Consider the following 12,521-nt stretch of genomic DNA (forward strand, 5'->3'; position numbering starts at 1 on the left):
ATTTAGGTAAAATAAAAAAAAAATTTAAAAAAAAATATCTATTTGAGATTGACACATTAGATAAACAAGTCAAATTTAAACATATTTCAAAAATTTTTAAATTTTCAAATTTAGCTTAAACAATCTACTATTCTGCTCAACTCAATTATATGTGCTAAAAAAAATAAAATAGAACTACTTGAGTTGGACTCATAATTGGGTCAATTAAAATTCATTCCAAATCAGCTAAAAATATAAACAAATCAAATTTGAACATATTTTAAATTTGTTAACTTTTCAAGTCAAATTTAAATTACCTACTATTGAACTCAACTTGAAAACTACCCTACTATTTCAAGTCAAATTTAAATTCGATGGTGTTACATGCATCAATTGGTATACTAATTAGTGTATCAATATATGCTATGACATTATCATTTCAAAACTATGACCCCACCCATTATACAAATTATTAAAATTATATTACATCATCTGTTAATATACTAACTGATATACCAATTGGTACCTATAACATTATTCATTTAAATTCGGTAGTGCTATTAAACTCAACCTTCCTCGACTCATTTGCAACCCCGCAGTAACACCAATATGCAAATAAACTAACCTAGCAACAGTCTCCAATTCTCTTTCTCTCCAAATAAGAAGCTGGTTCAAACTCTTCCTATACAGATTGATGTGCCTTGGCTACTAGAATTTAGTCATAAACTCTGATCAAAAGTAACCTAATGTTCACTGCTACCTTACACTTATATGGTGATCTGGTCCGGTCTTTTGTCCCACTACGATGAAGCTCATCTCCCATTGTCTCACTGACTGACCTCGAATTTGGAGGGAAAAAAAATGAGGAGAAGAAGACAGTGGGGACAAGGATCCAAAGTCAATCTTTAATTTCAACCACCAAGAAGTGTTGTTGAGAGCCATCACTCCCCAGAAACTAATATGTTTGATAGAGCCTTATCAGTTCAATATTTCCAGTTTTCCCTAAATTTGTTTAGGCGAAATGGGGAGGAAGAAAGAGAACCAAGTGAGTGTTCTATGCATATTCAAGCTTATAGTCCTGCTCGCTTTATATACACAAAACTTAAAGAAACTTGACAACGTTGCGGAAACATAGACAGACAATGCAAGTTTTAAAGTATTAAGCACTTATATTTTACAACCTAACATGTGCAAGAAAACTACCGCAGGCCAAGCTCCAAAAATCAAGCACTATACCCTATTTTTGAAGGGTGCCACTGGCCCGAGTTGCGCCCGCCACACGCAACCATAGAAGCTTCTTCCATGGCAGCCTCAGAGACCCCTTTGTTGCAAATATTTGCAAATGCTCGCATGTGCTTCATGCCATACTGAGTTAATGATCCGCAATGATTCTCAAACACCCGGACCTGTGATTGGAAATTCAGGTATTAGAGGTCGGTGTGATTAGTGACCACCATGTGTCAAAGGGGAACAAGATGAATGGAAAGAGGGGGGAAAATTACCATCGATTTGAGACACATCCAATCATCAACAATGGCTAAACCAGGTTTTCTCGTGGAAGTGAGGATAGAAGGACCCATTTGCGGTCCAAATAGAAGCATTCCAATTGTGTGTATGCTACCATCCAAGTGAATTCGGCGCATAATCGTTTCTGTGATCTGTTTGAGAATTTTGGTCTTCTCTTCCGATCCCTTTTCAGATTTTTTGTACTGTGGTACATTCAACAGATTTAGAGCACAAGACTAAAAACTCTTCAATCTCTAGTATAAGAAATTAATAGTAGGTTTAATGAAATCACTCTAAATGATATCATGCACTCAATAATCAACCAAAACAAACTAGCTTCTGAGAATGATTAATCATAGTGTTCTATGCTCAACGCAAGCGAATGGAAAGGCTTGTTTATGATTTTGGGAAGGTCCCATTTCAAGTAGGCTGATTATTCACATCTCAACCTTCATTGATAATGATCAATCTGTATCATAATAATAATGACATTCTGACTACAAATTCATTTCCAAGTATTGCAAACTCTGTCCAATGGATAGAAACTAGCATGGCTGTTCAAGGACCCTAAGAACTCTGAAGTTAGTTGTCAATGTCAGTAAAAAGAAGATAGAAAGGACAGTGCTCACCCTTTGCCACAAGAAAAGAATATCTGCATCCCTTTGGTTGACAACACCCATGCATGTATCAAAGTGTAATTTGTTGGGTGGGAAGTTCTCTGTGGCCTGATCAAAACCTTGATACAGAGAAAGTGGTTCGCCTTTGAAGCTTTTATTCCCATATTCCATCACATGGGATCCGGCATTATATGTGTTGTAATTTGAAGTCCTCTCCTTTACCTGCACAAAGTAATACTTTCATGTATCAGATCAACCGGTAACGAGATTGAAGCAACTAATTGAAGTATTAGACTTGGGCACAATGCTTTGACAGTGTGGCCTTTAAGTTCCACATCTATTAGGTTGTGTGCCCAAAAAACCTCATTGATTTTCTGTGCACAAACCTCAATCAGATTGTAGAACCTTGAAAGCTTCCCATGGGGAAACTGAATCAGATACTAAATGAATCAAAACTCTGTCAGTGCATTTGATGAGGGTTCAAAATATTTGGGTCTTACATTGGTGTACTGTTTCTCTATTGTTTCTTTCTTCAGATTGTGCGTCTCACTACAGAAAAACACAAGGAAGCATTAATGTTTGCCGAGTATAATGGGGGGAAAAAAAAAAAGAAGAAACAAAAAAAATTCAGAATACATGTATTCTATAAAATACAAACTTATGCTATGTGCTAAGAAAACCCTGGGTTTCCCAATTGTCTTTCCCCAATATTTTGTTTTTTTCTCAATTTTCCCTGAATTATTCTTGATTGTGTGCTGCTGCATTTGGTGGTTTGTAATGTACTCTTTGAAATTCAATTCCTATTCAGGGCATGGAATTCGAGTTACCAAATACGCTGTAAATGTTAATGTCAACACCAGCTTAATATCTTAAAGGTAATTCCCAGAGTGACTCAGTTTAACTCTTCAAAAGTGCAATAGAGCATACCTGTCTTCCATCCAAGCAACACTATACAGGTCCCCTAAGCAAGTTATGTACTCGGAAGGTGGAGCAGGGTCCATCCCAGGGCAGTATGTTCCCCAGCTACTCTCCTCTGCATTTGATGCTGTTGTAACGTAAACATCCAGATCTTCGGGCATCAAACCTTCAAAAACACTCCCACTTTCACATGCTTCAACATATATAACCTGCATACCCATGATACCATTTAAGCAAGAGCAATGCTAGGTATCATGAAAAAAGTTTCATGAAAATAATCATGAAAGTTTTATGACCCTTGGATTACACTTAAAATAAAGTATCACACACTAATCAAGGTAATCCAAAGGTCACAAATCTTTCATGATCATTTTTATGAAAAAAATTTCATGATCCCTAACTTTTCTCTTTAAGCAAACATTAAAATTATTTTAAAAATCAAGTGATAGAATTTATAGAAGGGAGAGAAACTTACCATCTCTTTGTAGCTACCAGATGCATGTTTCTTTTTCAGAACCTCAATGAAATCTTTGCCATAAAGAAAAGGCATATTTGGCATCCCTACAAACAAACGAACAATCACACTAAGGATTCATAGCATGTTCCAGCATTGCTAGTATATATAAGTTGCTTGTGCATTATGACATTTATAGCCATACCTGCCTATTACAGCCAAGGATGCTCTCTATCCCTAAAACTATCCCCCTCCCAAAACACTCCTAACCTATAGATCATTGAAAATCTCAAGGTGCATATGAAGAAACGATCCAATAGATGTGTATGGTTTAGAACAGAGGGATAGGGAGATTTGAGGACAAAGGAACTTGCGCCACCTATTAATTGTAATTTGAGCCCATGTTAAGGCTTTGTTTAGATCATAAATTTAGGTAGCAATTTGAAAAGGAAAAAGAAAAGGCTTCTTTGAACTGCATTTCAATATGCTAGACTACGGGCTGTAATTTGTAAAGGTAATGACACAACAACTATGAGATTCACTGTTCAATTTCTTGTTCCTGAAACGTGAGACACTCAGGCATTTCGTGTCACACAGAAAATAAGCAAATTGAGAAAGATTGTATGATATAAAGAGGATGAATTTGGAACTCACCGAGTACACCAGGGCCTCCATGATCAGAGTAGTATAGAAAGATCCTATCATTGGGCTTGCTATCCACAACCTTCCCACTTCCACCTTTCACCGCTTTTTTATCACCCAAAAGCGCCGCGTACAAATTCTTCACGCTGACATGCTTGCCAGTGTAATCCTATGATCTCAAGTCAGTGAGTAAAATGAGCTAAGGGAATTGCAAAGAAAAGAGTAGTATCATTACTATCTTTCCAGAACACAAATTCACCACTTGCTACATGCCCTTTTCATTAAACCAAAGTACAAAATAAAGAATTAAAAAAAAATCAGTAGTACTCTGCATGTGTGTACGAAATTTCCATAAGATCCGTTCATTAAGATCAATATGTTTTGTAAAGAAAATAAAATAAACAAGAAATTGAAATGAGCGTTTGAGTCAAATTAAAGATTCTTATATTAAAGTAAGTCCAAATTACATCGGTACTCCCTATACTTTGGCCTTGGGTCATTTTGGACACTGTAATTTTAATTGGCTCAATTTTGAGCATAAATTTATAATTTTATCTTAATTTGATCCAATTAATTAAAATTGTTAGTGTTTTTTTAATACAAAATACAGACATGAGCAATATTATTAATTGGATTAAATTGACACAAAATGACATGATCAGTGTCGTCAATAGGACCAAATTTACACAAAATTTAAAACTAATTATCAAAAGTGAGCTAATTGAAATTACAGGATCAAAATGACATAAATGATATAAGGGCAAAATGAATGTCTGGACTACTGATATAATTTGTCAAAAAAACAAAAAGATTAAAAAGAATCTAAATCAAAGATTTGAAATCAAGCCACAAACCAAGTAAATTGATTCGCACGATAATTACTGGATCTTTCAATCCAGCTTAATAGCTATAAGTTGTTAAACAACCAAACATCTCGCCAGAACAGGTCAAATCATTTTTTAGAATTGAATATAGCAAATGATAATTACTCTGGAATTATAACCAGACATAAACAAGAATAACAACAGCAATAGAAACAAGAGACGTAAAATGAGGATGAATATACCTTGGGGACACCAGCATAGACATCTTGACCTTGTGGATGGTTAATTATGATGCCCTGCCTCGGATTGAGTTCACTCGCAGCAATATCATCATACATAAACACCACTATGTTCTCGTCTTTCAATCCTCCTCTCTTCAGTATTTGATACGCATGGCATACATCCGCCTGTATTTTATTCATTCCATTACATTATGCCTCCATATCGTAATTTTAAATAAGGACTGGCCTGCCCTCCAATCACTTGTCTCACTCAACTGGAGAGTGCTGTCCGGACCTGTGCTGATTTCAGGATTCAAAACGTTTATTTTGTAATTTTTTTTTTTATATATATCATCTATAAAAATAAAAATTTAAGTTTAATGATGTGCTATTCGGGAAGAAAAATAAAAGTTACGTTTTGCATCTGGCTGAAAAAGTCAAAAGCTGACTTTTTTGATATTAAAACTATTTGGGAAGGTAGTTAAAATTATCAGTGAAATTACAGTTATACCCTCCATGTTTACATTTATGGGCTAGGGCAAAATCCTTTAGAGGTATTTTGATTATTTGAATGTCATGTAACAGCATAAACAAAGATTAATAAATAAAAAAAAAAAGTCAAAAAATAACTTTTTATCAACTTTTCAAATGACTTTTTAAAAAAGTCAGAAAAATTGGTTAAAAATAAAAAATCAACTTTTAACTATCTTCTCAAAACATTCTAGATTAATTTTTAAAAACCCATTTTTATATGATATATATAAAATAAAAACAACAATGATACATCTCTTTAAAACTAGAACTTTAATTGGGTTCTAGTGAGGTGGAAAATAAAAAAAAAAAAAAAACAAAACAAAACGCAAGGTCAAAACATCACATCAATATGCCCCACACACATTAGAGCTATTAGACTCACAAATTAGAGTTTCAAAACATTTTTGAAATAAAAATAATAAATAATGAAGATTGAAAGTTTTAATTTTGGAACATTAACGTTGTGTTTGGTTGGAGGATTTGAAGAGCGATTTGAAAAGGGAAAGAGAAAAGTTAGGTGAAATGTGAATAAAATATACATACATTTCACCTAGTTTCACACACCTTTTCTCTTTTTCTTTCCAAATCCCTCCCCAAATTTCCCAACTAAACACAACATAAAGAGAATTTTAGTAATATAGTAAGGGGTAAAATTGATATATGATGTGACGTGTGTACTTATATTTTTGGTTATTTATTTATTTTTTCGCCACTAACTTCCTTTAGAGTTCCACTATCTATCATTGTTAAAAATCCTACAAACGGTTGAGATTAGTGGTAGACTTGACAGAGTAGACAGTACCTTCCAGTTGAAATGAGTGACGAGATTAGTATTTGAAATTCAAAATCTAAAATCCAAACATCAAATCCATTTTATTCCAATCCAAAATCACAAAAAAGAAAAGAAAATTGAGTAAGCTAAAATGCACGAGGGGGTCAAGTGTTTCTTCACCTGATGCCTGTAGTTTGCATACCCGGATGAACCGGCCACGAGAACCGCCCATCGTGTGCTGTTTGTTTCCTGTTCGTCGTCCTGATCCCCAGGCATCCGAATAACCTGATCCCACCGGTTCAGCCGGCCGGTTCGAACGCCTCCTACAGCTTCCAAAGGCACTACAACCATTAGCAGAAGCCACACAATCGAGCTAAATTTAAACCGGTAAGCCTCCATTGTGACTGAACCGGGTCGAATCGCCAACCAGCTTGGGGAAGGTACTAGTGAGTGATTATGAATACATGACCTATATATAGATGTATGTATAGGTATATGCATATATATAGAGCGGTGCGGGTGGCATGCAAAACAAGGGAGTGACACGTGTAAGGGCTGTTTGGGTTATGTGGGACTCAAAATCTCTTGTAGATTGAACAGGTGGATGATTGCTGTTTGGTTCCTCGGAATGCGTGTTGGTCGTGAAAATGGCACTCTAGTGCCAAACCGCTTGCTTATTTTCTGTTCTGCTTTTTACCTAACAAGCTTCACTGTGGTTGATTTGTAAGTACGTTTGTCTCAATAACAACATCCCATTGCTTCGTCCTTTTTAATGGCTTTTTCTTTCGTTTTATACTGCTTTTTCCTGTTTGATTGCCTAGAAAAATTAGAAAAGAGAATGTGCTTTTCCATTTCCAGTACCAGCAAGGCTTCTCCCCCGTTGGGAGGTGTGTAGGGTTTTTCTGACCTCCTTTTTGTAATTTCAGCGGTTTATATTGCCTCTGTGGGAAAAGTAGGTTCGCTTTTTGATTTTTTATTTATTTTTACTATTTTAATTTGGATTAAAAAATTTAATTTGGAAATGATTTTTTGATTTTTTAATTTTTTTTTATGAGAGAAGAGTATAATGATTATGAGTTGGATATGCTATTTTATTTTTTATAACTAAAATAATTTATTTTATCTTCTATAATTAAAATAGTCAAAAAAAATTCTATTTAACCCTTCCCAAACGAAGCCATTGTGAAGTTATGTTCTTGTAAAAAATTTAAATAGATTGGAGCCGAATAATTAGATTATATTTATTTTAATAGTTTATGAGTAAATAATACGAGTAGTTAGTCCTTACATTTTGTTATTTGGATCATTTTGGTTTCTATTTAATTGTGTTTAATTTAAATTTTTTTATCAATTTAATCTAATTAATAATGTCCATAATATTTTTGATGAAAAATAATTACGTAATTGGTTAAGATTAAATTAATGTAATATCTGTTGGAACCCACAAAGGTGTATGTGTGTAAATTAAATATATAAATTAAATTAATAATAAAATAAAATAATTCAAAAAATAATTATATAAATTATTCTCCGAATTAAATGCTTACAGAAATTAATGTTGAGGCTTGTGTTGGACACAATCTCCTTAAAGTAAATTTCACCCTCGCTCTAGTATTTCGAGTTTTACCGGTGTCTACTTCTCAAGATACAACAACTAACACTTGATTTTACAGCACTATAAAACCAAGTTTGGCGAACCAAAAAATATGGTAACTCTTTCTCTTTATTTTCCTAAAAATAAATTCAGGAAAAATTGCAGAGAAACACAAAGAGGGAGGACGAATTTATGATAGGAAAATCTGATGGAAGAATGCTGGAATTGAAGGCTTTTTATTGAAGAAAATATGGTTGTTCCGAATAGGTAGAAACTTGTTCAGACAGATTGAAAAAGCAGCAAACAGATTTGAATTTGTCCAAACAGATTCAGCTTGAAATGAACAAGTATGAACCTGTTTTGAACCTTCTAAACCTGTTCCGTGAAGGGTAAAACAGTTTGGGACCTGTTTGGATGAAGAAAAATTTTTTGGACCAATTTATTTTGAATTTTGAAACCAAAATAAAAAATAAAAAAATAAATTCCAAATGTTTTTGGCCCAAAAAGATAAGTATTGGGCCGGACAAGCCCAACCCAACCTCACACCATGCACAGGCCTAGCCCAGCCTGTTCGACCAAACGGACGGCGGCGGTGGAGCGTGCGCGTGTGGTTTTAGTTTTGGGTCCAATGGATCTAGCCCACTTTATCCATAAGCTCACTCTTCCACAAACTTGGGTACCCCTTGGGGCCCATCCAAAGTATCCAATGCTAAGGTTTATAAACCCAAACAATTCCTTAAGCCTTCCAATGTGGGACAAGCACATTTCACAAATGTGTAGTAAACTCATCAAAAAATTAGTTCCACGAACCTGAAAACGCGCATTGAATTTTCATTCATCTGGAAATGGTTTTGAGCAACCAAATACATGAATTTATTCACTACGTGGCATTAAACATGAATCCAATTAGAAAATTTAAAAATAACACTTGGGTCCCACCTTAATTAATGCTCAAAGTTAGCAAAAAATAAGGAATTTACAAAGCCAATTTGCATCACTGTACCCCTCGAGTACTGCTGGATATTTGATATAATGCAGGTCATAATTCTGGGTATGTCTTAGATACCTAAGTACCCTAATTATCGCTTTCCAATGATCGGATCCTGGATTACTTGTATACCTACTCAATTTGCTTATAGCATAGGCTAAATTTGGCCTAGCGCAATTCATTAAGTACATCAAGCTTCCGATTATTCGAGAGTATTCTAATTGTGATATGCTTGCACCTGTATTTTTTGACAAATGAAAACTAATGTCAATAGGTGTTTTAGCAGAACGGTTGTCATACTTTCCAAATTTCTCCAAAATCTTCTCAACATTGTGAGACTGAGATAAAGCATATCCTTTAGATGTTCTAGTAATTTTTATCCCGAGAATTACATCTGCTACTCCCAGATCTTTCATGTCAAACTTTTTGTTCAATATTTTCTTTGTGGATTTGATCATGTCATTATCACTTCCAATAATGAGCATGTCATCCACATAAAGACAACTATGACATAGCCTTTGTCTGTACTTTTAACATAGACACATTTGTCACGCTCGTTTATCTTAAAACCATCCAAAAGCATAGCGTGATCAAACTTTTTATGCCATTGTTTCGGAGCTTGTTTTAATCCATAAAGAGATTTGACAAGTTTACAAACTTTTTTCTCTTGGCCGGAAACTTGAAACCATTCCGGTTGTTCCATATAGATTTCCTCATCTAACTCGCCATTCAAAAAAACTGTTTTAACATCTATTTGATGTATTTCTAGATTATACGAAACTGCAATCGCAATCAACATGCGAATGGATGTTATTCTTGTCACTGGTGAATAGATGTCAAAATAGTCAAGGCCTTTCTTCTGTCTGTATCCCTTAACAACAAGGCCTAGCCTTGTATTTATCTATTGAACCATCTGCTTTCATTTTTCTCTTGAATATCCACTTATATCCAAGAGGTTTACATCTTGCTGGAAGATCCACCAGTTCCCAAGTATGATTTTGCAGTATTGATTCAATTTCATTATTCACAACTTCTCTCCACAATAGAGCTTCAGGACTTGACATTGCTTCCTTGAAGTTTTGAGGCTCATTTTCTAACAGGTATGTCACAAAATCTGGACCAAATGATTTAGAGATCCTAACCCTCTTGCTACGTCTAGATTTATCAAATTCATTATCATTTTGGTCTTCACTGCTACGCATAGCAGTATCAAAAGTTCTTTTATTTAAACTTTTCTCTTCAATTTCCTTGCTAGGAAAAATGTGTTAAAAAACGATGTATTTCTTGACTCAATAATAGTGTTTACATGCATATCCGGATTTTTAGATCTATGAACTAAAAATCTATATGCACTACTATTATTGGCATATCCAATGAACACACAATCAACGGTCTTTGGTCCTAACTTAGTCATTTTGGGACTAGAGACCGCCACCTTGGCCAAACACCCCCACACTTTGAGGTAATTATAGGTAGGTTGTCGACCTTTCCATAATTCATAAGGTGTTTGATTGAGCTTCTTGTGGGGTACTCTGTTAAGAATAAAGTTAGCAGACAAAATCACCTCCCCCCTCACCAAGTTCTGGAGTAACCCTGAACTAATCAACATAGCATTTATCATCTCTTTAAGAGTTCAATTCTTTCTCTCAGTAACTCCATTTGACTAAGAAGAATAGGGTGCAGTGGTTTGGTGAATAGTACCATGTTTAGAACAAAATTCTTCAAATGGAGCATCATACTCACCACCTCTGTCTGTCACTCCTCACTATCTTAATAGTTTTGCCAAGTTGATTTTTAACCTCAAGTTTATGTTGCCTAAAAGCTTCTACGGCTTCTTAATAAGTAAATATAGCAATATCTAGTTTAATCATCAACAAAACTAATAAAGTACTTCTTACCTCCTCTAGTTTGAACAAATTTTAAATCACAGATATCTGTGTGAATTAAACTTAGAGGTTCAGTACTTCTTTCAACTTTATTAAATGATGCCTTAATGAGTTTTGCCTTAATACAAATCTCACATTTATGATTAGGATCAAATTCTAAGTTAGGTAAACATTTGTAATAACCCTCACCACTGCTTACCGATAAATACTGATTACCGTTAAACTGAACTGAGTACGACTGATAACTGAGCTGATTAAAATACTGAATTGAATTGACTGAGTGTGTGTGTTAATTTGTATTCTATCTGTTTGATTGATTATTTGATCTGTTCACGTTTTATGTTTAAACTGCTAATTGAAGGCCTTATCGGCGGCCGAACCGGAAATTGATTGATGTTTTATGATCATCATAATTAATGTGATTTTACGGTGTAATTATCTGAAAACTGATTAGGTATGATTAAATTAGATTAAATATTGATCAATTGCAGAGTTTGACTCATTTACAACTTTGCCCTTGAGTGGGCCACTACCTATACACCTTTGAGCTACACCACACTTGAATCAAAACATTTCCTCAGTCTTGTTTGAGCTCTTGCCGACCTTAGAGAGTGAGGAAGGGAGAGTAGTGAATTCAACATAGAGATTTGGCTTGAATCTTGAGGAATTGATAGCTTAAGTGCTTAATTGAGCCTCTAGACTTGCATTCAAGGAACCTAGGTATGAATTTCATCTTTTTGATTTTGTCTTTAAGTTGATTCATGCATGGTTCATGTCTAATTGTAGAGCTAAGTCATGAATTGGTTCATTAATGGTGAATTGAAGCTCATTTCATACATACATGTTTGAATTGTTGAGTTATGAGTTGCTTTCATGGTAAAATGGTACATGCATGTCCATAACCTTGTAATGGTCCATGTTTTCAACTTGTTTTTGGATCAATTGGATCCTTTAGAGTATCAAATTGAACTTTGAAGTTGTTTAAAATTCATGCATGTTTGCATGTTCTTATTGTTCTTGATATTGATTTGAAATTGAGTTTGAATTAAACACCCTTGGGCTTTGATTTCTCAAATTGAGCTTTGAACCATGTTATTCTATGTGTTTATAAAGGTTTTCCACGAAAATGGGCCCAAGAGGATTGGTTTTGATGCATTTGAACCTGGTTTTGGCTTGGAGGTGCAATCTGGAATTCCCAGATTTTGCACTTCCGCTCGAGCGGGGAAATTGGCGCTCGAGCGTGGAATCCGAGCATCCAGTATTTCTCTGCACTGTTTTACAGTCCGCTCGAGTGGAGGATTGGGCACTCGAGCGGAGGCATGTGTCTCACGATCGAGCGGGCGTTGAGCGCCCGTCGAGCGGAGATATCACCCATCCAGTACTTTTACAGTACGCTCGAGTGGGAGAGTTGACGCTCGAGCGTGTACCTTTGTTGCATGTCCGCTCGAGCGGGTAAACCTGCTCTCGAGCGGGACTCTGTTTTTCTGAAACTTCTGAAACTGCTTTTTGAGTACATCTTTGCATCCTCATCCCATTCTAGGCATTCTTAGACCTAGTTTAAGACATCTTGTTGAGGATATAGATGT

General features: G+C 35.1%; 1 protein-coding gene across 1 annotated transcript; it reads right to left on the reverse strand.

Moving 5' to 3' along the window:
• Positions 1-1,015: 1,015 nt before the first annotated feature.
• LOC114271969 (vacuolar-processing enzyme) lies at positions 1,016-7,084 on the reverse strand. The gene is made up of 9 exons (XM_028213648.2): positions 6,648-7,084; positions 5,183-5,347; positions 4,129-4,285; positions 3,496-3,581; positions 3,030-3,229; positions 2,603-2,651; positions 2,115-2,324; positions 1,482-1,688; positions 1,016-1,385 (listed from the first exon to the last, which is right to left on the reverse strand). The coding sequence occupies exons 1-9, from the start codon at positions 6,966-6,968 to the stop codon at positions 1,203-1,205; spliced, it is 1,578 nt and encodes a 525-aa protein (XP_028069449.2). The 5' UTR covers positions 6,969-7,084; the 3' UTR covers positions 1,016-1,202.
• Positions 7,085-12,521: the final 5,437 nt, after the last annotated feature.

The sequence above is a fragment of the Camellia sinensis genome, chromosome 13, assembly GCF_055761805.1.
Source record: "Camellia sinensis isolate YWXY chromosome 13, ASM5576180v1, whole genome shotgun sequence".
Lineage (NCBI taxonomy): Eukaryota > Viridiplantae > Streptophyta > Magnoliopsida > Ericales > Theaceae > Camellia > Camellia sinensis.